The sequence below is a fragment of the Ornithodoros turicata genome, chromosome 1 (genome assembly GCF_037126465.1).
Source record: "Ornithodoros turicata isolate Travis chromosome 1, ASM3712646v1, whole genome shotgun sequence".
NCBI lineage: Eukaryota > Metazoa > Arthropoda > Arachnida > Ixodida > Argasidae > Ornithodoros > Ornithodoros turicata.
The window spans coordinates 17,240,010-17,267,801 of NC_088201.1; the positions used below are offsets into that span (position 1 = coordinate 17,240,010).

The following is a 27,792-nucleotide window of genomic DNA, read 5'->3' on the forward strand; positions in this document are numbered from 1 at the left end:
TATATAGCGCCTCCTAATTTATGACTGTGAAAGAAAAAAATGAAGAGGAACTCTGGACAACGTGCGCTTAGAAGTGACCCGATTCTTCGACCATCATAGTGTTGCTATTTTCCGATAACGAAGCCCCGCTGGGAGGTCCTCCGGTGCTTTATAACAACTGTTGAGGCAGGTGCCCCCTCGGAATAGGCGGCTGACATACGGCATTGCTCGCCACGGTCCATCAGGGGCATTTCGATAGAAGTGGCCTCGCGTGCGCCTCTCCCGTGCTTCTGGAAAGGACAGCCGGATTAAGACCGCTTCGTTCGGAGTAGAAATGTAACAGAGAGTAAACGAATAGGGCATCACTAAACAGGGTATGCTGGCGCGAAAGACACGCTGGTCGTAATAAATATTCCGTCGGCAGCGAAAGTCGACACCATTCTCCGGTGAAAGATGAAAGTCACTGAAAAGGTTAGCCAGCTGTAGGGATCGAACCCACATCTTCTGGATTGCCGGTCCAGGGCTATACCAATTGAGCTAAGCTAACACGCCTCTCCAGCGACTTTCGGGGTGCGTCATCTGAAGGGACGGCAAACCAGCCACTCACTCTCACTCACCCTCCTTTCTTACATTTTTGCTCACTCATCGAAATCGACGCAAGCGGCACCTGTTGAACATCAGTTATCTCTTGTTCAACCATTCTCCGGATCCGACTGTGAAACATTGTTCCGTGTCTTGTAATGCGCATGAATTCTAGTTGCCCCTTGACAATGCTGCCATAGCGTTCTTGCGTTGTCACCAGCGAACTAATCATAGTAACTCTTTCAATTACAGTGTACGAGGGCGAGCTGAAGAGTTCACGGGCGCCGATCCATCCAGATATACGAACACGATCTCGTCATCGTAGACACAAAGAGCCAGACGAAGAAGAAGAGCAAGGAAAATGGCACCCAACGGTGTTACTATGTGTTACGGCTTCGTTTTGGGTGACATGCCTTGAAACAAAGAGAAAGCAGCAGGAATACAAACCCACATAATCATGAAAAGCGGGACAGGCAACGTGCAACCCGCTCGTTAGGCGGTGCATGAAAACAAGAAGACCCTGTAGGACAGAGAGTCACTATTGTTACAAGAAGACGCGACTCGCACAAATGGAAACGTGGATACATGAGATTTTCTTTTCCAAATGCGCTTTTTTCGTCCACTAACAGCGGACTGTTAAGGGAAATTTTCATTCTACATAGACATTAACCCACACTAGACACACAGCGAAAAGTGATAAATCGTACAATTCTAACATGAGCCTATGTACAATTCAGCCTGTGTACAGTTCAATGCATAACAATGCTGTGTTTACCAATGCACAACAGTGTACAATTAAATCTACAATGAATCTCGTGGGTTAAGCGCAATGTGCGGACATACACACGCTCGAACGCCCTTCGCGGAAAAACGAAAAGAAAATTAAATTTTCCTGCAGCAATAATTTATTTCCCCATTTATGTACGACAGACATTGCTCAATGAAACCGCATTCCATTTCGTTCCAGAGACAAATAAATATCTTAGGTTTGCTTCGTCGAATGTTTTCTTTATTCCTGGAATTGTTTCTTCTGCAACCCTTCACAGCGAAGTGTTTATGTTCAAAATGCGGGTATAGCAATCACCCTCTTTTAGGGAGAAAACATATATTTCTTTGAAAGTGTGAGGGAGTGATGTGCGTAGAAAACGATAATCGGAAAGGGGGAAACTACTTGTACACGGGCTATCCCCAGAACGCATTGCCGTTTTCCCTCCGCATTGAATTTTGTGCTGCAGGTGGTGGCAGTGGTATCTCCGCTTGCCGTTGTTGGGCAGCGTTCGGCTTGCACGAGGTGATGATGACAATGACGATGAACATGAAGCTGCTAACTGATAATTACGAGGAGGGGTGATAAAGGGGTACTAGGACGCGGAGAGTTTGTCGGCGCCCTCCTGTGACAACTTCTAGAACTGCTTCTATCTCGTAAAAAGCAAGAATACGTTTTTAGTTGCGCGACGTTATCTCAGCTGAGAAAGGAATTTCCTTAACTGTCACTTGTTGCACTCTTTACAGGTTTTTCGTTCTATATGGTAAGGGGGGAAGGATGTTTGATAGTTTTGATCGGAATGCTCGCAGCTAGGATCGCCCGATACGTGTAGTTTATGTGGTAGTTGTTGGGTGAGTTCTCGGTCCGTTTTTCTCAGTCCGAAGACTTCATTCCACTTAGTACCATACAAGCAGTATATGGATCGTGCTCCCTGCACTGTGCTCCTTTTCGTTCACCAGCCAACGTGATTTTAGTGGTGGCTGTCCCAAACCAGCGCTTCGACTACATTTTCTTCTTCAAGTACATAATGTCATTTCACGCTTTCTTTTGATGACCGACACTACTGTACTATGTAGAATAAAGCCGTACATGTACGCATAACGGGCCTCATCTATACATAGTCTAATTCTCCTAGTTAGGTAGCTACAAGTTAATGCATTTATAGTACGTACCTTGTATTTCTTGTATACTGTGACTGGAGAAGTTAAATAACATCGTTTCGTTTCTAAGGGACGGCGGTCGTGTGGCACAAAAGATCGAGATTTTTCAACAGTGTCGGAAGCTGTCACGGGCCCATACGGTTCGCGTTCGGTCAGGTTTTGTCATATTGTACACATTTCGTAAACAAGTGAAATAAATATGAGCGAACTGATGTTCTGAGGCTGGGACAACATAGAAAGGACAAATACATACAAAGCCTCAAAATCTTTTCAGTGACTTCCATCTTTCATCGAAATAAATAATCTATTCAGAATAAAGCCAGTCCAGAATGAAGTATACATGCACAAGCACGACGTTCCCTGCTGTGTCCCTGCGCTGCTATTTTCACGTACTGTTCATTGTTCAGCCTCTCGAATGTGCTGCCCTGCAGTTGTGGTCTGAGGACTGTGGTAGTTTGAACCTGTCTGTGTGCCACAAGTATACCATGAGAGTTCTGCGTGTATACCACGCTGCTACGCGTGTGACCGCTACGCTGTAGCCAGAGTTGTGCCTAACTCGTTACAAGTAACTCGTTACTTGGTAACGGTTACTTTTTTTGGTAACGAAGTAACGATTCAGTTACTTTTTAAAAAATGGTAATAGTAACGGAATCAGTTACAAAAATTGGTAACTCGTTACTGACGTTACTCGTTCCTTTTCTTGAGCACGGGGGAGCACATTTCGGCAGTCCGTGTGGCGCATTGCGTGCAGATTTGACCTGTGTGACGGGTGACTCAAAGTATTATTGCAGTCCCTCACTGGATGTGTTGTTGTGTTTTCTCTTGTATTCGTAATCTCCGACCATCACTCTTTCCCAAGAATGGCTACCAATTGTGCTATGGCTACAAAAAACTTGTTTCGACTTCTAGCCTTTCTTGTCTTTGCTAAGCTTCTGAGCGCTCTAAATTATGACGCAGCACCTCGTCTGTTTTCTGGGAACCGTTGGTGATCGGTGGCACGAAAACCAGTGTTTTTTCTTGTGTTTTCGTAATCTCCAATCACCCCCACTTCGGAAACAAGAGAGAAGGTCCAGGCAAACTGATATAGATTTATGGTAACGGGCCGAGAGACACGGAACACGAAGGACGGACGACAAATTTCGAGTATCAGCTTCTTCTGAAGTGCAATTCCGCATTAATAAAGAGTTGAAGGCAAGTGACGGCATGTTTGTTGGCTCCTTTAACTATGCTGCGGTAACGTAAAAGTAACTCGTTACCTGTGAGTAACGAGAACTCGTTACTTTTGTATGTTGGTAACGAGTAACGTATTTAGTTACTTTTTTTCTGAAGTAACGGGTAACGGTATTTAGTTCCTTTTTTTCGGTAACGGGCACAAGTCTGGCTGTAGCCCCCAGGTATACGTTTCCTCGTTGTCAGGAAAACGTTGGAGGTAAATAGCGCTATTCTGATCCCTGCTCTATGTAGCTTAACCACACTCTTAAAAATGAACTTCACCGCATAGCACGCTCCTAGCCAACCATAATCTCGAATGATATCGTTATCTGCCCTGATTTGTTGAAAACGGGAGGCGTACGCCTTTTTTGTGACACTTATGCTGTTCATAATTGTCACAGAAAAGGCGTACGCCTCCCATTTTCAACAAATCAGGGCAGATAACGATATCATTCGCGATGATGGTTGGCTAGGAGCGTGCTATGCGGTGAAGTTCATTTTTAAGAGTGCAGCTGCCGTAGATCATTATTCATGTACGGAGCGGAGTATAGAGTGCACGCGCTGGGACGAGAGGTGTGTATAGTGTTATCATATATTTCAGGTTGGATCGGTGGGCTTCAAACTTCCTCAGCAGAGTAACCGTCTTTTCGCCTCCGCTCGCAAGTTCTTGGTTTGCTCACAGGCAGTATTGGGAACCATGACATGGCTGTAAGGGCATATTACAGTGGAATCCACGATAATAATAATAATAATGTAATAAATAAATAAATTAGATATATAGATAAATAAATAAATAATCAGCTACTTTGGAACAGTAAGGACACAAAGATGGATGTTCAGGAAAGTCCATCTTTCCTCTGAACCTCATCGTCTAAATACCCTCTTCGGCAAAAATCTTCACAGAAACAATCATCGAAAAAAGAAAAGCATTAACCTGAGGTATTAACTTCGTTGGAAGACATTTGCACAGAAGGGCAACAGGGCCGAATAAACTCGATAAAAACAATAAAGAACGGTAACTTACTACCATCCTCCACTTTTCCAAATGAGGCTCTTGAGGAGGCACGCCAACAGAAGCGCCTGTGCTCCTACGTCATGTATGGGTTCCCTCACAGTCCCCTGCAGTAGCTCGAGCACAGGGACGTTTCAACGCACGCTGTAAGCCAACGAAACATAAACACACTTCACGGCCCGTAATGTATGACCTCCGGGAAGCTCTCGCAATTATTTTTGAAGCGCATGCAACAAGACGAAAGTGAAATATTATGATTTATATGGGGGATATATTATATAACCGCACACTACGCGCATGGCTCCGTTGCCAGATGATGCTATCAGCTTACGCTGGCCATTCGTAGCTTTCTTAGATATAGGTCACCTTTCTTTCAAGTTTTTTCTTTTTCATCGTTCAACAGAAACAGGAGGGCATGACTTAAAGTTAAACTTACCAGATTTTCAAAAATGCAATCACGCATAAGAAGCATATGAAAGAAGCGCTGAGATTGCGTCGATGGGTCGTCAAAGCGGCCGTCAAAGCGAAACGAGACTGCATTACTCAAAACATGCGAGGTCCGCAGTTTTCACGTCGGTAATAAAACTTGCCGCAAGCATAAACCGGCCCGTGCCCATGCTACACGCGGTCTTGTTCGTAGCCAATGTGGGCAGCAGCCGCATTTGAAGGGTACAAATACTTGCTCTACGAATATCCCGCAGTAGTAAAACGTGTGGAGGTGAATTTTCCGTGTTTGATGCGATGAACCGAAAGGAACATGCGCTTCCAAAAACCCCTGTAGTGTTGCGTACAGCTTGGGACAAAAGTTTACGGAACACGACACTGGCGTATTTCTTCATCGGAACGGCCCCCTGCTAAGTATCAGGGAGATATCGAATAAGGAACGAGTGACTGTTTATTATATCTCTCAGTATGTGTGTCCGCTCCTGTTTGCTGATAGTGTGTCGCTTCAATGAAGGAATGAGACACCCCGGTGTTCCGTGAACTTTTGTCCCAAGCTCTAACAGATGTTGGACTGCAGCCGATCTCCCATTAACCTGGCCATTACTGTGTTTGTGTACTGTCGTGCAAGTGTATCTTGCTCTATAGGTTCGTAGTATTGTCTTTTGATTGTGAAAAATTTTCGGCTTTATATTCTATTCTGCTTTAAGGACGGCAGCATGGTGCGTGTTTCTGTGAATATCGCGCTGCGTAAAACTCTGCAGGGCCACGCACCGTGAAAAAATACGCCTGCCAAACCGCATCGGGCGCAAATAGCGCTGCTGCGTGCACAGCGGGTTTGGCGTATGTGCTTTACGAAGTGTTGGCAACATTCTCCTCTCCTTCCTCTTCCGTCCTGAAATGGTTGTTTTCGTGTGCGTTCCTTTGTAATTGATCTGCATTTGGTGAAATGGACCCTCACGAGCGAAAGTTGCTGTACTTGGAGATGTCCTTCTGCAGCTTTTTCGTAAGAGCGGCCATTGCTAAAAATGAAGTAGGATGCGGGACCGGAACCAGAAGTGACTTGCTGCGCCGTGATTGGTTGCGATGGACGCCCGTGAACTGACTGCTGCGTGAAATATCAAACCTGCTTTGATGGAGCGCTACCAGCAGCTGCGACGTACAAAATTTCGCGCTGTGCGTGAAAACTCAGCTTTTACGCAAGAAAAACGCACAATGCGGGCAGGCCTTTAGTCTGTAAGAGTAGCTACTGTGAGAAACACCTACAGCTGATGCCGCTATACCTTGGTGTCATCCTCATTTTTTCGAGTGGTAGTAATCTCCCTGCAAACGGAACTACTGATGAGCTGTTCTTACGTTCCCAATTATAAGAATTACAACTCTGGCGTTTATTATCAGGCAGTGTGACCCGGTCTATATTAAACACCTCTTAGTAACTTTCTTTAATGAGTGCTGGTCTAGTGCAGCACAGAGATTAATGAGGCACAGGTTTGACGACGAAGCTGCACATGCAAGTCCCATCTGAAATAAGGCAGCTGAAACTGAGCCAATCGCTAATTTGAACTTAGTCATTTTCCTTCTCTTTTTGACTCCTCCTTTCCACGAACGAATTCCATTTGCGCCTTCCCGCGAAATTTAGTGAAGTCTCTTGGAGGCGACCTCTCGAGTTACATCGCCGCATGATGAGTGGCGCCTCGTAAAACGGGGGCGACAGTTGATGCCGTCGTCAAAACACCCGCAGCTGTCACAAGGAGCCTCTTCTAGCTGCGTCACTTTTGAAACCACCGGAGTTTTCAGCGTCATCTTAGTATTCAAATAGCGTCCTAACGAGCCCTGTCACTCATGCCTACACGTGGGTGTTCCAGTGTGACGACTCGACTTACACTTGAGCCCCCCTGAAAACTTGGCCGCGCCAAGTGCGGTTCTAATGCGCGTCTTTTCTAATTTGATAAATCTCTTTCGGAATGATTCATGCCCTTGCAGCGCGGCATGCGTATATACGCATTTATATGCACTGAGCGTCGCTGCCGCTAGACAAAGTTAACCGTGGGTGTAGGAAAAATCGTCCTCGCAGAAAACGTACCCCGGACAAATCGTTCCCGCAAGAAAAGTAGTTCTCTAGCGTAGCGCGATGCCCAGCTGTGGGTAGCCCCCCTCAACCGCATGGTGAACTGTCAAAAACAAGCCTAAACTAACCTAACATCTGAAAACTAACCTAGGACCCGGTTCTAATCTAGGTTCCCACCGGGGACGATTTCTCCGGAGACGATTTTTACGGATTCCGCCTCATGTTGCTATGGGTTGGTCGTGATTGTGTGAACGTCTACCTCAAGACGACCATCTACTACACTGTTAAAACAGAACTTCACCGCATAAAACGCTTCTAGCCAACCACCAGCTGGAATGATATGATTCTTTCTCCTTATCTGTCGAAAACAAAAGGAGCAGACTATCTGGGACATGCATAATGTGTCCCAGATAGGCGCTTCCTCCAATTTTCATCAAGTCCGAAGACAAAATAATACCATTCGGGTTGCTGGTTGGCTAGAAGCGTGCTATGTGGTGAAGTTCTGTTTTAACAGTGTAGTTCCGAGAAACGTACAGCTTGGGACAAAAGTTTACGGAACACGGCACTGGAGTATTTCTTCATCGGAGCGGCCTCCTGCTAGATATCAGGAAGGTATCGAATAAGAAACGGGTGACCAGCTATTCTATCCAACTCTCAGTATATCTGTCCGCTCCTGTTCGCTGCTAGAGTGTCGCTGCAATGGAGAAACGTGCCACCCCGGTGTTCCGTAAACTTTTGTCCCAAGCTGTACACTCTATAGGACACAACTTCACCGCATAACACCGCCAAGCATCAACCCGAACGACACCGTTACTCCCCTGCTTTGTTGAAAGCAAGGGGAGGCGTACGGCTTTGTGTGACACTTATGCAGTTATGATAATTGTCACAAAAAAGTGTATGCCCCGTGCTCAGCATAAATCAGGGGTGGTAGCGGTATCATTCGGTGCAACGGTTGACGTTCAATGTGTTATGTGGTGAATTTCTGTTTTAAATGTATACCGCCTCCAAGAAAGGTAGGGATTGCTTATACTGACGAGCAGTGAAAGTCGAAAATCGTTACTTCCAAAAACTTCCAATTAATTTTTTGACCGTATATAGCAAAAGACACACCGCCGTCCTTGCACAGGAGTGCGTCTTTTTAATTTTCTTTTCTTTTTCATTGAGCTTTTGACGCGGTATATTCACAAAAATGTGAGCCCGCATTCACGTGGACCCCATCGGGACAACCGTTGATTTATGAGAATAAGTGAAAGAAGCCAGTAACGAAGCCGCCTGAAGTGGCGAAGGTCGTCTACCGAGATGACGCTCCAAATCTCAACGCCCCAAAGCCAACGATGCAGAGCCCCCGCAACGACTGGCTTTTCTTTGGCTCCATGACAGCCGCGACAAAATTGATCTGGCTGAATTCCTCGCGTCCCGTGGCATAGTGCATCTTTGAGATGCCACGCCACTGCCTCCTTCGAGGATTTTGCTTAGGGAGTTCGGCTTCTTTTCTGTGGCATTAAGGGAGAAGAAAAGACGATTATCGCGGTAACCACATTGGCGGATAACGCCGGGTGATAGGAAGACATGTACAGCGCTGAATGCTGAAAGCCCATTACTGTCCAACCAGATTGAAGCATTGCTGCCCGAATGAGCACCATAAGCGAGGCGTCCACGAGACGAACGTAAGCCAGGAAAAGTGTTCCCCAGCGTGGTACTGGGTTACAGTTACACCGTGTCGACACATTCACGACGTGGTAATGCGGCTTAGATAAGAAAGAGAGAAAAGGCAATTTTGCTCGATCAGAGTTTGAAGAATGTAGTTTGCGGAAATATTAGATTAAAACCTACAAACGTCTGTCCAGAGTCACCTACTCAATGATACAGCTCTATTGTCCTGGTATGAGATGCCCAGGTACGTGCTAAGTGGTCGCGCCCGACAATACTGAACTGTCGAAGCCTTGGAACACAAATCCTCGAAGAAAAAAATACTGACATGCCAGGTGCATACACGGGGAAAGGCGCTGACCCCGGAAGTGAGAATACCTCCAAGGGAGCCGACAGCAGCTATACCTGAAGGAAGATCTCTTCTAAGCCCATCCTTCATCACTTGTGTCCAACATGACAATGCCCACGCCGTAGCAGAATATTAGAAGTTCTCGACAGAAAGCACAAACTACATTTTACCTCCAGAGTCTGCTTCGCACGGCAGCCGCCTATTCCTATTCTACGAGTATCGCGAGCTTATGGCCGAGGACAATCATCCAAGCGCGCACAGACCCCGACATCCCCGATACAAAGTCTTCCGTCTCAACAGCGAGTTCCACTCTGTACTTCTTTCTTTCCATTCCCTTTGAAGAGCAACTTCTATAACGGTTTCCGATGACTGATCACCATCTTAGAAGTAGCTTCTCGCGTTCTTGCAACGTCACAGAGACATTCCGACTCTGTCATGCACGGCGCTGAAGATACCTCTTCGCAGATGCATCATATCGCGAGCGCTCAGCAAGGATTTCATCCCTCATGCAGCACAGGGAGCAGTGCCGCCACATAAAATTGATATCGAAAACAAAGCAAAAGTTTCAATACCAAAAATAAATATTTTCTTCCACGCATACAAGCGTAATATTTTGAGCTGTTCCTTCAACACATGGATGGTTCGTTTCAGAGAAGGGAAGCGCACATGAGCTTGAACCGCAACGAACAATCAATCTTCATTCTATGGATCGGCGTTTAACGGAGCCGAAATCCCCGCCTTCGTCTTGAATGCGAGCTTGAGCGGAAGTAGAATTTCGTGATACCTCAGACTTAGGAAACGAACCTGTACGAGAAAAGGACGCAAAGAAGTGAAGCAGAAGTGGGACCGAACGTGCCGTTATGTTTTGGCAGTACTACTCTCACTTATCGGTTCATATGAAACAAAATGGCAACATTACTGTTTCCACTCCTTTCTCAATGTACTAACGCGCTGGCTCTGTGGGAGGTGTATAGGCGTGGTAACAAGTGGCGCTAGAGAATCGGTAACAATAGGTTGGCAGAAGGGGGATTCTGCATCATTGGGAACATCAACAGTGTCTGTTGAAGCCCGTGTTGAGCTTCCACGAAATTTCTGCCGCAATTTTCCAGCTCACGCTGGAAACGCTATACCCACTGTTTTCACGTGACATGTGGTGTACACACTGCCTGTGTACATACTGGTATACACTTGTTTTTACTACTGTAAACGAGCAGCTAGTGTTGGGATTATCCAGCAGACCTCCGATTACTGAACCTAGGGGTCGCATAAGACTACTCCTGAATGCCACCCGTACACAGTTTGCCCCGACGGCGTCTCCAAACCAGCGTCAATGAAGCGAGAGATGAGACAGCAAGTGGCACCCCGAAAAATAAACAGACGCGTGCTGTGTGTCACGCGGTAGCCGCGATCTTGACGATGGAGAAGCGAAGTGAAGGGACGGGGGATTCTCCTCCCGACAAGAGGGGGGAATAGGCAGGAAGAGGCTTACCATAACCATCTGCAACGAATGGAGTGAAACTTCAAGCAAATGACAGATTCACAAAGGACTCGAGGGAAGGCAGAGATTTGTCTCCCAGCCTGATGACTCTTACGACCACAGCATGGTGCCTCTAGAAAGACAGCCTCAAACGCGCAAAATAGGAGTCTATACACATAAGCGGCGTCAGAGACGACCGAAATTCTTCATTGGTAGAGTTCGAGGGAAATTCGAAATGTGACGGATCGGAACGAAAAGCATATAAGTGGATATATTGAGAATGGCGCATAAGCAAGACTCTTTCTAATGGGAAAATTGCCTTTCTACAGATTTCGCCGTCTCAGAAAGTTGAAAATCATGAGCGAATTGCTAGAACAAATCTGTCCAGCACTGTACCATTGCGTAGCGTACGCACCACATGAATGGCTGTGGTATATCGCCCGTATATGAGTCGGCTTTAGCTGTTGTACATGCTGTGCCGCTCGCATAACCTGCCTTATGCCCTGCTGTATGCAGACTGCCCATTAAGGGGAACCAGGATAAGAGTGTATCATCGACGTCATTTCGGAAGTAGCACGTGCCACATTCAATGGAGCTAAGTTCGGTGTGTCGATTACGATAACGATTTGGTTTCGGTACAAGTTTGGTCAGGTACAAGCTAACGAGTGACGGGAAATTCAAAAAGGTGGGCACGTGACACATTGCGCGTGACGTGTACCATGGCCTTCACGTATCGCGCGAAGAGCGCCGTGCACGTGTTTTATCACGTGCCCACCTTTTTAAATTTCCCGCCCGCCATTTTGAATTTCCCGCCACTCGTTAGCTTCTAACGACCGTAACGACGATGAAGCGATTAAGCCCCCAGGGGCGGATCTAGGACTTTCACGAGGGGGGGTCCGCAATGGAGAAGTGCCACGTGCATGCTGGGATTGGTCCACTGAACCGTATGTTCAAGTCTGGAATTGAGGGGGGTCCGGACCCCTGGACCCCCCCTCCCCTTAGATCCGAGCCTGACTGTAGCTACGCTGGATACTCGTGTGAAGCAGTCTAACTGTCGTTACGTAATTTGGATAATGCGTAAACATGTAACGGAGAGGCATGGCTCGCAGACAAGTGGCACACCATGATCAGTGATGAGGCTGGCAACGCGCTACAATAGAGCGTCCAACGTTCCCTATTTTTCTCGCTCCTGCTTGGCCAGCTATACAGCGGGAAGTTCACCAACATCACCACCTCTATAATAATGTGCGCTTTCCGTCTCATTTATACTGTGGTCGGGAAAGTTTTCACCATGCACGCTGCAACGTTATGTCTGTATATATGGCGATGCTCTATAATGTTCTGTCTCGGTTATTGTGATTAACGAGACAGAGTGAGCGTGCATTCTGGCGCCACCTATCGTTTTTCGTTCAGAGAAGGATATTTCTACCCAATAGCTCCGCCCCTCCGTATTCGAGACAAAGTACAAAGGCACTTGACCGAAGAGCTTCCACAGAAGTGTCATCGACGGTAATGCCAGACCGATGCCAGACGCGCACAAAAGAAGAAATCGACTTATATGTCTGCACTGGCATTCGCCCACTGATAAACCACCAGCATGTCATAATGATCCAGTACTGTGCGCCACCAATCTTCGCTGCTCAGAACGTGAAAGGCGAAATGTTGGTTTTCTGAGAAACTCCAAGGGTTTCATCCCATCTCTTGCTGCAGCAAGTAAGGAAATGTGACTTGAAAGGGATTTTCTTTTGCTGTCTTTTTCTTTTTTGCTGCAGAAGCCACTAAGGGGGGAATGGCCTCAGAAGGAGTCCGCCTGATAATTTGTGATGATGAATGTGCTGCCGTTAGACACAAAGCGAAGAAGCGACCCGCAATGCCCACCCACAATTTTATGAGCTGGAACCTTTACGTTCATCCAACTGCGTTCACTGCAGCTGCAGTCACACCCATGCCCGCACAACAATAGATATGTAGCCCCGAAACCATCGACGGCACTCAACAGTTTCTCTTTTTCAATGAAATCTTTCTTTCAAATCAGGGATTGCGCACGAAGCATTTGATGTCGATAACCCGATAACTCTTCGTGCCAGCAGCCTTATACAATGGTGAATACTGTAAGAACGCGCAAACTCTTCTTGTGTAACATCTACAGCTACGAGTGGCAGCCCTCATATATGTGTTTCATGGTTATGATTTTTCTCCTGCGGTATATACAATGACTACTTTTACTGAATCTGTCAGAAAACATTTACCGCGACGCTTTATAAGTGCTGTTGTCATGTTTGTGTTGACTACAAATTTGCATTCGCTAAAAATGAAGCATGCTGAGTGACGTTTAAGGACATAAATGCTATACACTCTAAGAAGAAAAAAAAGTCAGTCCTTCTGTGGTCTAGATGCATTGTCACAACCATTAGACCATTTAGGGACAAAATGCAGGGAAGTTGATGTGGAGTTTAGGGACCGCCTGCGGTGCTGGGGAGTACATTTCAGGGTCAGGGACTGCAATGGGCAGTAATTTCAATCAAGGGGACTAAACGCTAAAATTGCGCCGTAATTTCCTCCTATTTGTCTTAGAGAGTGGTACTGAGTGGACGAACACAACGAAACGAAAAAAAAAAAAAGGTTCTTCATTCGAAGTCCATAGCATGAGGTGAGTGGTTCCTTATTATGCCCTGTAGTTTTTCGGAATAACAAACTGGCAATAGCCTGACTGGCATTTCCTTTTCTCTTTTTCTTTTACCTTTTTTCTTTCACTCTATTAAACATATCCCCCCCCCCTCTAGCGGAAATGAAATTTTAGACATTGCACACAAGTGACATAAATGACGCGCTTTCTGACGTCCGCAAAGACCTACCTATGATCAAAACGCAGAAAAGAGAATGAATTGGCTGGAACTGCTGTACGCGTACGGATTTGTAATTCCGCTCGGTAAAGAAGCCGCAAAACGCCATCCATGGTCCTGGCAGATCACGCTACACACTGGCAAGCGTGCACTGCGTGGGCACGAAAATAAAAATGCCCGCCAATACTCGCGCAAACAGCCACCGGGCTTCGTTTAATGCTCTCCAAATCACGGGGCAGTGGCAAGCTCCCTTCGCGAACGGAGAAAAATGAGACGTGGAATAGCAGAGCACTTACAGAATTCGCAGCTTCTTCATCCCCTTGAAGTCATCCTTCTGTATAATGGTGAGGTTGTTGCCTTCCAGATCCCTGTAGAAGGAAAAATAGAGATGCCTGAGTTCATTGACGCAATTGGAATTATTGTTATTGTTGTTGTTGTTGCTGCTGGTGCTTTTTTGTCATTCATTCAGCACGCTATATCTAACAGGGCCGGGTCGGGACAGCCACGTGCCATATGCTACCAGGACCTTTCCGTTCTCGGCAGTATCCGCTTGACTACACACTAAGGAATTCGTTACTAGCAAGCCGTCCTTTCTGGCCGACTTTTCCTGCCGAAATAAATAGATCCACCCCCCCCCCTCGGCAGCATCCCCCATTAACCCTACATATACAGCGATAAGAAGGTATGGGTTCGAATACTGCGAGACAGCGGCACAAGTGACAGCACATAGTGACAACTGGAAACGAGGCCATCTTAAGATACTGGGCCCGTCGCCTTCGTTCTCAATTGCTGCGAAGCACACAGAGTACTATAGGAAACTGCTATACCAGCATTCCAAAAGCAGAACATTAACACATAACACGCTCAAGCTCAACCGGTGCAAAGAATGTTACTGTTACATTAACATACATATACAAAGTGTTACAAAAAGGTGTAGGCCTCAAATTTTCAACAAATCAGGACAGAGAACGATATTATTATAGGAATGATGGTTGGCTAGGAGCATTTCATGCCGGTGAAGTTCTGTTTTTAGAGTTCCGGTTTACCAATACGAGAAAAAGAGTTCATTATCGGCCTCCCTCGCTCCTTACTATGGACGACATATGCCACTGAGAACATGCAAAGTGCGTCTGGATCACAGAAAGTATGCATACACTACCATTCTGCGTAAGACTCATGAGACACACGTAAGACACACGGCGCAGAGCAAGTACATGTTTGTCCCAATAATTTTACTCGGCACTTCGCTTGTATATCCGAACGGCAGGAGGCGGCGAAATATAACGCCCCTCACGTAGTCATGCAAACATTCTGCGAAAAAAAGAAGCCAAAACGATAGCACCGCGCAGCCTTCATCAAAGTCCACTAGAGTATTCAGACACGTTCATAGCCAGAAAACATCAATCGAAGAAGGGATTCTAGCATCGTGAGAAGGAATGTTGTGGCGAATGTGACAGAACGGGTCACCGGAATAGCTGTTCACTTTGTAGATATGGCATGATCGCTATGCTGCAAGCTTGCCCTTCGTTGTTTTGCAGATTTCATTGGCGGACAAACTAATGCGTGAAGACACAATAGGGCACTACACAACAACAAAAGGCACAGCACGGAGCATTTACATTATAGAGGTCTCCGTGCGAGAGATATAGGACCCTCCTAGCTTATCTCAGCTCCCGTACCCGTGAGCAGCTGTCAGTCACATCATTACATGCGTTGGTGACAGCTTGCCATCGTGTGATTGATTGATTGGTCTTTAACGTCGGAAACGTCAAAGCTCGGAAAGCGAGCGATACGTACAACTCGTTCATCAAGTGATACCGCACTGTTTTGTCCAATCACAGAACTCGAGACGCCGTTTCTGGCACGACAGCTTCCATTTTGCGTCGCCGTCGGATGACTGAACTGGGCCAGACGTAATACTGGCGTGGCATTCATTGTTTGCGGATCTGGATAACACCATGGCGGCCTCTATCGGGAATAACTATGCTAGTCGTGTCTCGGAATGTGGCTCAAGGTTCCATTAAAGGGGCACTAAAGTGCAAAAATTTATCCACTCCAAACGAAAGATGCCGCTACATTCACAGTACCGCAAAGGCACCGGGATTCGTGCGTTGCTTTTTTCCATATTTTTGTTTTTGCAATCAATCAATCAATCTCATCCGTCGCTTTGTTCGTTATTAAAGCTCAAAATAAATGCGAAATTTAGCTCTCCCTCTTCTTTCCTTCTCAAAGAGGCGCTAAACGTAATGGGCACGTCGCCCTTAACGCGTCCAATCATCGTGGGAAATCGTTTGAGGAAACCAATGGAAAGACCCCTTACTGCATTTCTGTGTCCAATGAACGTTGTGCGACAGGAGCTCCGACTCGGCTGCGACGCGCAGAGATACACCGGATACACCTTGCGGGACGGTGGTGCGCCAACACGATCATTCACAGAGCGCGCTGATTACTTCGATCTTTTCGCCAGCTTTTTAACGCATGGTCGCATAACGGAAGCGAGGAAACTAAATGAATTGGTAGAAATGATGCTTCGTAGTAAGTGCGATATACTTCGATACACGTTCGCTTCCAAATGTCACTTCATCCGATAGCAGTACCGATCAGATTGCACATCCGAGCGCAAAAAGGGGCTTCAGCAGTGTTGGGACGATTGCTCTTGTATCGTACGTTCTGCGAAGCCATTTCTGATAAATATGTGGTTTTACGTCGAACAATGTTTTGTACAAGTCCATATACGTCCCCTTCATTGACTGGTGGAACGTTTCGTCATTTTGACGTGAAAGGCCTCTTCACACACACCTCAGAGTCGGTGTGCTTCGCGAAGGAGCGCGTAACTTGTACGTCTTCCTACGTTGCAGCACGTCTCTATTCTAGCTAATGGGCATTGAGTTCAAAATATACCTCCTTCCAGCAGTCTATAAGACCCATAAATAGCATATCGTAGGACAGTCATTTAGTGCCCCTTCAACAAGTGGCTCGATATGGAGCTTTTGTGATGTCTCTCTCAGATGTTTTAGTAAATTATGAAAAAGGCAACATTTCTTTGAGTTTGAAGAAGCACAGGAGACTCCATAGTGAAAAAATCTGAGTCTATGGACACACGGAAAAATGACAGAACACCTAATCATGTGCCAAGTCCCTGTGTCCAGACTCAAGCTTTTTCACTATGGAGTTCCTCCAGCAGAGCCCTCTTGTATTTATCACACATATGCCGTATTATCACACGAGGGCGAGGTGAGTTGTAGGGAAGAAAATTATGGAGGTGCTTGGCCCCTTGCTGCTCCTTAATACTTCGTGCTTCCTCAAACTCAATGTTGCCCTTTCCATGTACACGCCAGCTAGCTTGTCTTATTCTACTTCGCTCATCTAGCAACTCAAATCAAGACCTTTATTTAGTATAAGTCATAAAGTTCTAACCTTAACTCAGAAGATGCTGCAGCACACAAAAACCAGTCTTGTTTTTCTCAATCACCATTAAACTAGACATACTGAACTTATGAAAGTTGAAGGACAAATAAAAACGTAGGGTGTGTTTCGGAAAGGACTCCACACAGATACCGCACGACATTGAAACATAGTAGTAAGAACCAGCGCATTACGATAAAAAAAAGTTGTCTAAAATTTGAACTCTGAGCAATAAATTGCAGGAGGTCGTATTTCAGTACCTACATTTATAGTTGCATTTATCATGCAAAGGAAGTCAACGACTCATCCGGTCCGTTCTGTCAAGCTTCACAGCTGTACTCATGAGGAAGACGGTGGAGCTGAAACGACACTGGGGAATGAAAGCTCCATTTCTCTTTTGTGTTACTCATACGAATGGAAGACGCGTTATTTCAACCGTGCCTTCTTTAATAGCGAAGACCCTGCTGTGCCCGTGAGATGCTTCGCTGGCAAAGCAGACAAACGACTCTCTTCTGGGGTTCTCCCCGCGTCCCGTTACGTAGTCCATCGTCTAGAGAATCCAGTTATGAGACTAACTTGAACAACCCTGTAGAATCACCCAGCGGCCCATCATAGAATGACTCAGAAAACAGAATCTACAGTATGGATGCACCCCTCCGAAAACCCTCCACCCTGGCTTCCTTCATGCCGTCACACCAGGAGAGAAGAAAAAAGCCCTCTCTCGCGCGCGCCCATACACTATTCCTCCATCCCAGCTTCATTCCGACCCTCCCCTGCTCAAAGACCCGCGCTGACTATCACCATTACATAGTACGCAAATGCGTTTGCTGTGGCGGCCGCAGTCGCAGCTGGCTCAATCTCTTTCACACATATTTGGGGCGAACGAGGATTCAGTCACCTAGAGAACGTGACGGTGGGCTCCCTCCCGGGACCCAACGCGGGACCTTCTCGTGATTCACGCGAGGTTATAATGCCCGCATATTTTATACGGCCTATTCGCCTTAGTCACGCGTGATTCACAAACCCTTGGTACGCGGTCAGGTTGACGTGGCGGCATCGGACTCTTCGGATTAAGGTACCACCGCAGTCCCCTTCGAGAACGTCCGCCACCCAACCACCCGTGGCACTGCGTGGTGGGTGTCCCAGGCAAAATGCAATCAACGCTTTCTCCAGAAGAATGGCCTCATGAACGCCTCTAAAACAAATAATGTGCAATGATAGAATGTCAGGAGTCGACTGCCGGCAATACAGGAGTAGATGGGTGGAAAAGGAATGACCTCATGACTGCAGCGGGGAGCACCGGTTAACAGGCGCGTGACCAGAAAACGAAGTCGAGGTGAAAGGATCCAACGCAACCACACAGGGACCCATTCACGCATAAAGGGGAAAACTGAATTTTGGGAACAGTAACCAACTTTACATGAGGCCGCATTTTACACGATGAGCTCCAAGTAGGTTGTCGCAGTTTTGATGCGTGCCTTCCAGTCTACTCTGTTTAAGATTTAAGAATGCGATGTAAGGAGTCATATATTATGAGAATACGATAAGCGGAGGAATTCCGCTTCTCTGAGCCCTCATGAACAACAACAACTTTATTTCGGCTTTGGAGAGTGGGGAGGTTCATCGCCACAGGCGATACTCTACCCCATTGCTGGTGGGAATGTGGGGAATAAAATAACGAGCCCCTTCACAATAACGACCGAAGTCCGCTGTAGAGAGAATTCACTGTCGCTCGAACGCAAAACTGAGGTGTAAATACCAAAAATAATAAGCAAGTGAAGAGCTGTCATCAGCAAACAAGTGGGAGGCGATCCAAGTGTATGTCAACTGGACGTTCTGTTGTTGCCCGATGACCGGAGGATAGCGCAGCTTTGGCATTGATGTATGGACATAGAGGGAAAACGCTTGATAACCAGATGGACACTAAAGATAGCTTGCACTCGCTGAAGGGAACACGATCTTGGATGTCTTATGAGCAGGCAGATGGAATCTGCGTTGTTTCTTAGGGACCCAGTCTAGATTCGCGAACCACCGTGACAACGCAGTCATCATCGATCTTACGATGTCACTTCTTAGAATGAGTCTGTGCTACGCCAAGTTTTATCTTCCGTCCCACGCTCTGCAACCGAGGTCACTGTGGCCGGTCGGGAGCACGAGCGCGCGATAATGATAATAATAATAATTTTATTTTTGATTAGGTGCCCATAAACAACCCGAGAGTCTGGGTCTGCGATGACATCCCCAGAAACAGACAACGTTTGGCATGGAATTGGATTGCGGTATTTCAGTTAGTCTTCTGTAGAAAAGTGGAATATAAGAAAAAGGAAGACTATGTCGTCGTCCACTTAATTTGTTTATATGATTGTTATCGGGTAGTTTAACTTCGATTTTACAATTTTTACCTCAACAAACGAGAGCAACAAATCGCAAAGTCACAAATCACAAATCGGAGCAGCTGCATCATTTTGAACTATTAATATAGATGCACAAGCTTACATGTATAATGGAATTTAGTAAATAGTATTCCTATAGACCATTACATAACTAAAATTCTAGCTTTTCACTGAACAGCGCAGATTTCAGTGGCTCTTACTTCAGACTGTCACACCTCTTCAGCCCAGACGCGTTACGCAGCGAAATCCTGTGGCAGTGGCGCTGTAACGTTTCGCGCGGCAGCATTTGTTTGATGCATGTTCCATGTACCGCCCTTGATTAAAAATAACTAAACATTAATTCACGTAACTTCGTTGGTTAGCCAGCTAAGTTTCTACTCCTACACACTCATTTAGCCGTCATGGAGGGGACGTTGGAAACGACGTAGCTCATTTTTCCCACAAACTTAGCCTTAGCCCAAATTAGCCCTAACTATATACAAGGTTGGTTCAATAATTTGAAGAATAGTTTGGGCTGGTTGGTGTATGGGTTCAATAAATAACCCTAAAACTTTAATCAGAATTCCGAACTCTATGCTCAATATTCTTGCTGCGTGTGGTAGTGCAGGTCTTCTCATCCGCATATTATGGTCGACCTCCGCGCGGCACGTGCAGGCACGCGACAACCGATTAAGAATAGCTGCACCGCTTCAGGTGTGCACCAAAGAGGAGCTCCGGTCGGTCATACGTTTTCTTGGGAGTGAAGGGGTGAAATCCACCGCCATCCATTACCATCGGATGAAGGCACAATATGGTATAGTGCCTGCATATCACTACAACAAGTGTATAAATTGGCACTTAAGTTTGCAAGACGCGAGACAAATGTGCTCGACTTACACTCGTCCGCACACTGCTGTAATCTGATCGCAGAGTCGAGGGTATCGTATTTAAGGAGCATATAGCGTTGACTTTTCAGAATCTACGTTGCCTCTCTCGCCACCCGTTCGGAAATTGTGGCTTCCTCACTGTTTCACGACATAGCGTGATCCTGTAAAAGCCTATTTGCATCGTTCGGTTTGCTGCGCTTCACACGCCGTCTAATTATCGAGCGAAAGGCATGGTACCCCGCGATGAGAGCCCCCTCTCAGGGCGCTGTCTAGACGGTGGAGTGCAAAAATCTTGCGGAAATTCATAACATACCGACTTCTCCTAAGATATCAGCAAAGAAACGAAATCTGTTCCCTGGTCCCGACAACAAGATTAATGACACAGCGGACAGCGGTACGTGAAAACCGGAAGGCACAAAGCGGATACCTAAGTATGACCACGAAACCAACAGATAAGGCATGGTTTCTCAATCTTCAAGTGCATCGCCATCGCAAGGAGAGAAATGAGTTGGCGGCTGCTGGGAAGACGGGGGTATTACCACGTTGCATGAAATACAAACGGACACCGCATGTGTACTTCGTGAAAGCTACCAAATCGGGGCAAGAGAACAGTGTCATTAGGGAGTTCTAGTGAATCGTTTTCAGTGAAACAGTTCGCGAACGGCCGGCCAGCCCAAACAAAGATTCCATCTTATAGTCACTCCCTCTTCTTAATAGCGACTTTTAGTGAATCGTTTTCACTCAAACGGTTCGCGAACGGTTTTCCACGACTCAATCAGATGATTACGTTCTCAGTCACTTCCCCCTCTCATTGGTCATCCGCGAAACCGTTCGTGAATCCTTTGAGGAAAAAAGATTCACTAAAACTCGCTAACAGTCAGTTTTAGTCAATCGTTTTCTCTCAAACGGTTCGCGAACGGGTTTGCCACGAACCAATCAGGTGATTACGTTCTGAGTCACTTCCCCTCCTCATTGGTCATCCACGAAACCGTTAGGGGGAAAATGATTCACTAAACAACAACAACAACTTTATTTTTGACCTTGGAGAGTGGAGAGTTTCATCGCCACAGGCGATACTCTACCCCATTGCTGGTTGGAATGGGGGGAATAAAATAACGAGCCCCTTCACAATAACGATCGAAGTCCGATGGTGTCCAGAAATGTCAGAAGATCTTTGAGCGCAGAGCGTTGCTGGGCTGGATTGGGCCAGGGACCAAGCAATTTCGATAGGGAGAAAGAGCGAGAGTCCAGCTGACGAAGAGACTCGGAGAGTGTGGTTCGGGAAGGTTGGTAGTGAGGGCAACGAAGAAGAATATGCTCCAGATTCTCAAGATTGTTATTTTCCCTCGTTATTTTCCCTCCGCGATACCGTTCGCGAATCGTTTGAGTGAAAAGGATTCCCAACTCGCTATTCATTTCGTGAAGAAACCATAAGATATAAGGGAGTTTCAGTGAATTGTTTTCACTGAAACCGTTCGCGAACGGTACCACGAGCGACCAATGCGAAGGGAAAGTGACTCAGAATGTAATCCTCTGATTGGGATGTGGCAAAACCGTTCGCGAACCGTTCGAGTGAAAACGATTCACTAAAACTCGCTATACATCCAGTTTGGATAACGGTTAGAATGGCACCTTCGGTTTCATAAGTGACACATACAATCACGCTTCCAAGACGAACAGAACAGCCCGCAGTTCGGCTCGAGAGCTTTGACACTGGTGTGAATGGTGGGCGACCAAGAAGCTGATCAGCTCCTCTCACTGCACTAGGTTGGATACAGATTCATTCTTTATTCAATTAGCGATTAATTTTACCTATTTAATAATGAGTCTATAACGTTATTTCGATAAATGAATAAAGTCCATAAAATCCTGTTTCTATAAAGGACAGGGAGAAAGGGGCTATAAAGTAGTTCCTCATAAAATCCTCATCCACATTTCATATATACACGTCGTAAGATAAGAGTAACCATGGGAAAAGTTTAATAATACCGAATAGTTTTTATTTAGAACCTGCGATGACATTACGTAAAAGAAATTATCGATGATAGGGGAACTGTCGTGCTAAGATTGATCACACAAAGATACCGCACCAAACATATTTGATAACAAAGGATTTCTATCAACGATAATCTTGCCCATGTTAAGCGCTATGTGCTATATCTTGATTCCACCCAGTAATTTTAGCCGAAGTTCTGCATACGTTGCAGGCTGTTGCTAAACTATTTTATGTCCAGGATCACTCAATTAAAGCTGGTAACTCCAAATCAAAAATACGAAGTGTTCAATGAATAAGTGTTTTGTTGCACGTGACCTAGGTGTTTATGTAGATAGCAAAGTAAAGTTCACCCACCATGTTCGTCGTATTGTTAGCTCGGCCTGCTCTGTATTGGGGTTAATAACTAGAATCACTCGAGGCTTTAGCCATCCGCGCTGCTTTGTTAGACCGTATCTTTCTCGTGTTGTTTCCAGATTGGAATATTGCCCAGTGGTATGGAATTGTATGGGTGCAGTTCGCTCTTATCATATTGAAAGTGTACAACGCAGATTTATTCGCATACATTTTGGCAGGTACTTAGGGCGACGGTATTAATATGTATATATACACGAATTCTTAATCGGTGTAACATTGAAACCTTAAATCAGAGACGTATGAAGCGTGTCCTTACATTTCTTTTCAAATGTGTGCATGGATCATTGAACTGTCCCCGTTTGGTTGAATCCCACGCTTTTTACGCTCCCGTAAGACGCTTTAGACACCCTTTGAATTTGAAAGTATCTAACAGTTCCTACCTTAATCCTATGAACTGTATACAAAGATTGTATAATCACATGACTGATACCAGATCTATATACTTTCGTTTCTCATAACACGTTTAGACCTACGTCAACTAACATCGTGCAAAAAGAAATCATTTGTTGTTTGTTTTTCATCGGTGGACTTTCCTGTTTCGTTGCACCATTTAGAAGGTCATGTGCTTTTTTGGGGCAACAATAAAGGTGAATGAAAAGAAAAGATCTTATCTTATCGTGTTGTTTGGTGAAAACAAAAGTTATTTCAAGTTCGATAAGAAACGAAGCACGTGAAAACGACAGACACAGGGAATGAAGTGTGACGGAAAAGGAAACGCACAGTTGGGAAACTCGGATAGACCCCCCTTCCGACCCCCCGCAAGAGCACATTCTGTTACACAAATGTACACAAAAACCTACGCCAGCGCCTACACAAAAGCCTTCTAATGATTACTGGTAAGATATTATTTTAGCGAAAGGAAAATATAATGACGTTGTGCCGTCCCGACAAGGTTGGGACAGTCTGCTCCGGTAGGCGCAGCGCACAATACCAAAAACAGAGAGAGAGAGAGAGAGAGAGAGAGAGGAGGGGTAGGGGGGAAACATAAGATCAATCAATTGAAAGGTCAACGTATGGGGTAAAAAATCACGCGCACAAGCAAGGGATTTCAAGCCAATCTGGATAAATTTATCTAGCCAGTACACTCTAAGGGAAAAAAAGGAGTAATTTTACTCCTTTTGGGGACTAAACGCATTGCCACAAAAAATAGTCCCTTTCGGGAGTAAATGAATGTCACAGAGTGGAGACTGCATTTCACGCTCTGTTCTAAGAGTCCCAGGTACATAATTGGTGTGCATGAATGAAAATATTTTGAATCAAACCGTCAACCGTGATATACCGAGTGATATAAAATATTGCGACATACATAGGCATAGGGCAGAATTTATGAAGAAAGAAGCGCTAACTGTACTCTGTGTGGGTGGAAAACTGCTAAGTTTGCGGAGTTATACAGCCTTATGTCATCAAATTGACCAAGAGCACATATTTACGTAGACTGTTGCATCCGGAAGACCATTTGCAAAGATAATTTGTACTCCTGGGGAGTAAATGTCGGAGTTAGGGGACTAAAATGGGGAGTAATTGCAGTCTAGGGGACTAGAAGCTGCAATTACTCCCCATTTTACTCCTTTTTTTTTTTTCTTAGAGTGTAGCCTCACGTGAACATCTTGCACTCTGAGATTATACTTGTTGCATCACTCCATGCTAATCTTTTCCGTCAACTGTCAGGATCGTCTCGCATACGTGTTTTTCTTGCAACCGTTCCGACAACTTGCATGTTTCGGCGCTATCACGGGACACCTTGACTATAGGCGGATGAAGCACATTCGTCCGAAGTTTGTATACAAAAGGTCTAAGGAACTGTCGCTCCGTGATGCATTGACGGCGCGAAAAGTACAAAAGTGACAGAGAGCTTTGCGACTCGAACCACTCCCGGATTACATCCTGGAGGCTGTCTTAACAGTTTTACTTCACGCAGCTGCGGCGGTGGGTCACTCGGCGATGGCTTCTTAACACCTGCAGGGAGAGCCCCAAGAATTCTTTCCCGATGCAAAAAAATATGGCCATTTTGGATAAAAGGTGGAAGTTTCACGCCACAGATGTGTTCATTTCCACACGGTCGTGCCGTTTGCTTGCACTCATGTCCATTAGCGTTATTCGTATAGATAAAAGTGCTTATGTGCTCGCAACTTTCGCTACGGTCTAGTTATGCCATTCAATCTTCATCCTTCAACAATCTTTGTTGTCTCCTTTCTTCCAACATGCTTTCGCTAAACATGTAGCCTACTCTGCAAGTAAACATCTCCCTATACCGATAAACGAGCAATATACTTTAGCGTCAACAGTCTGCCTTTGGGCCCGCCATACAGTCATGAGTGCGCTGGACGTAAAAGACGAGGACGAAAACAAGACGAGACACACTGAGCCCTACTTTCAACAATGAACTTCATTAACAATTTACACCCGGCTTTTATGCTGACAGAAACAGAATTTCCTTGTTTGTCAAGGTTAGGGATGGCAAGCTGACACACGATCGAGTCACCCCCTGATGTATCAAAAAGGGCTTCATAGGTTTATCTTTATTGCCTTCTTCCAGAACGCAATTTTATGAAAAAAATGGCTGGAAGAAAGTCTCGGGGTTTTACATCATGCAATCTTATGTTAGTCCCTTTGAACTCGGTGATGCAATCAGTCTTTCACGTGCGGTAGAAGGTTACCTGCGAAGCCCTTTAAGTTTTGTTTGTGTTCTTTTAGGCGGATGTTGACACATTTCTCATATTGTCCTATATATGAATTCCCGCAGCTTAGAGGTATGGCATACAAAATGCCAGTAGCGCATTGAACAAATTTGTCAGCGTGTTTCATGCTACACTGCCGCACAAAACTTAAAAGGGTTCGCAGGTAACCTTGGACCGCACGTGAAAAATAGTAGATGATTGCATCGCCGAGTTCAAAGAGACTAATGGTATCTTCGACTGGCGGCACCGATGCTCTAAGCCAGAGCGCTCCTTGCTGGAAGAAAAAAGAAGATTGAACAACTACCGAAGCTGTTGTCAGAGCGTTCCGTTTTGACCAGTCGAAGATAGAGCTCACACTCCAGAGCGCTCTAGAGAGATCGGTGGCTACCAGTCGAAGATGCCATAAGATAACAATGCGTTCTGGAAGAAGGCGAGAAAGAGAACTCTATGAAGCCTTTTTGATACATCAGGGGGTGACTTAGGCAGACAAACCTTAAGTGTAACATCACGGCACCATTATTATTTTATTATTATAGGGGGGAGGGGGGGGGGTGACTTGTGTGTCAGCGTGCCATATCACTAACCTTGACGATCCTGTTTCTGTCAGCATAAAAGCCGGGTGTAAGCTGTCAGTAGAGCTCATTGTTGAAAGTAGCGCTCAGTGTGTCTCGTCTTGTTTTCGTCCTCGTCTTTTACGTCCAGCGCACCCATGACGACACTTCAGCCAACAACTACGTTTTGATACCGCTGGTACCTATTCACGCCTATATGATACCTACTGATACATTTGATACCTGTTTGACACACATGTTACGCATTGTGGTGTTTTGTGGCATGTAACATGACACACGTTTCACGAAGTGGTTGCGCCTCACATAAATACCGAAGCAAGCGTCGCTACGAGAGTACCGCCAAACGATATTTGTCAGACGCTATCATGGACGGGTATGTGAAGAATGACAAAGTATTCGTTCGTTTCCCGGATTGAAAGCAGGAGCTAAGACTAGTAGAGGAAGCGATTTTGTTCCCTGTATCTCCAAGTTGACGCAGACATCTCCATCCGACATTCTGAGCAGCAGCAGTACAGGCACGCTCTACATTCGCGAGGAAAAAAACGCAGACGAAGCAAGACTTCGCCTAAAGCCCAATAGCCACGTTCCTGCCAAACATGAAAGACGTCAACAAGAGAACAATATCAGAAACGTCTCAAACGTCTGAAAGCTCTTCCATCTCCTTCAATTTCCAATATCCCCAACTCGGGTGCGTCAATCAAAGCCCTACGGTGGTTCACTTTGGAAGTTCCCCATGTAGCCAATTAGCTAAAGCGTCTGGCTTCTACCGTGCCGGATTTCTATGTCCAAGAAGTCGTTCTCCGTGGTACAGATAAGCCTAATTGTCCGCGGTGTCGTATCATCCATGGTGCGCACGCGTGCCATGCTGGACTTGGACATCTTCGCAGCATTCCTCGGCTATCACAGCAGGGAAAGGAGACAGCTATCCAATTTTCCCGGGCGGACGGTAAAGAGCGAGGACCACCCTGTCAGCCGCTGTCAGCCGTCGAGACGCCTGTGACTAGTCTCGCTACCAACGCCTCTAAAGGAAGTAAGGCTCTAAACTGCTCAATTCCCGACGGCTGCCTCACCCAGATTCATTAAACGCCCCATAAGCTTCACTTGCAGAATCGCGTCCACAATTATCGACTATACATCTTCAGCCTCGTGGCCCTGTCATACAGAGATTTTGGTATCATCGCACCACCGTTGTTACCGATTACCGGAACAATTATATGCTCCTGTTGTACACAAGTTATCTTGTTCGCCGTTAAAACAAGAAAATATTTCACAGATTTCACGGAGGACAAATGCACATAGCGGGTTCTGGTTCACGAAATAATGGAGACAATAACATCTGCAACACGGAGATACGATTGTCTTTGTGAGAGGGAAGCAGCAGCTATTAAAATGACGTTCGTTTGTTGAGTTCCAGGCTCATGAATATTTCTCAGAATGACATTTATGGCGTACACGTCGGTCTTCAGGAAAGACATGTCCTAAATACAAAGTTCTGAATAAGCAATACCAGCCTAATGATGGCTGTAACTCCCAGGTAATGGAGCACGAAAAGGAAAGAGAGATGGAAGTCACAGATTGCTGAAGGATAGCAGGGATGAGACTTGTTTGCGTTAATCCCCAGCCACTCACTACACAAATACATTACAGTGGACGGAAGGCATGATAATGCATACAAGAGATACGTCGGAAGGAAGATCTTGCTTTCGCGTGACCAAACATCTTCACCCGCGACTGCCCCTGACCTCGCGCCCCTGCTCACTGCCTGCACGCAAACACCACAAATGATAACGACATGCGACGGGAATAAAGATGTCAATGTTGTTCCCACTGAAGAGAGAGAGAAAACAACCTCGCGGCAATAAATCAGCCGAACATAACTTCGCACGAACATTTTCTCACACGAGTGGCTTGTGTAATCAGTCAAGCACA

The 27,792-nt window shown here is 45.8% G+C and overlaps 1 protein-coding gene and 1 long non-coding RNA gene across 7 annotated transcripts in view; one reads left to right on the forward strand and one right to left on the reverse strand.

Moving 5' to 3' along the window:
* LOC135377547 (uncharacterized) overlaps positions 1-1,517 on the forward strand; it is an 87,328-nt gene extending 85,811 nt beyond the window's left edge. Inside the window, exon 3 of the long non-coding RNA XR_010418124.1 lies at positions 814-1,517. This is a non-coding gene — a long non-coding RNA (uncharacterized LOC135377547). The remainder of the gene's footprint in view (positions 1-813) is intronic.
* The window catches only part of LOC135377543 (protein slit-like), a 268,615-nt gene that overhangs the window by 160,366 nt on the left and 80,457 nt on the right, over positions 1-27,792 (reverse strand). For all 6 annotated transcript variants that reach the window (XM_064610052.1, XM_064610053.1, XM_064610051.1 and 3 more), the window contains exon 2: positions 13,836-13,907. In XM_064610052.1, the coding sequence (XP_064466122.1) occupies positions 13,836-13,907 (72 nt within the window). The remainder of the gene's footprint in view (positions 1-13,835; positions 13,908-27,792) is intronic.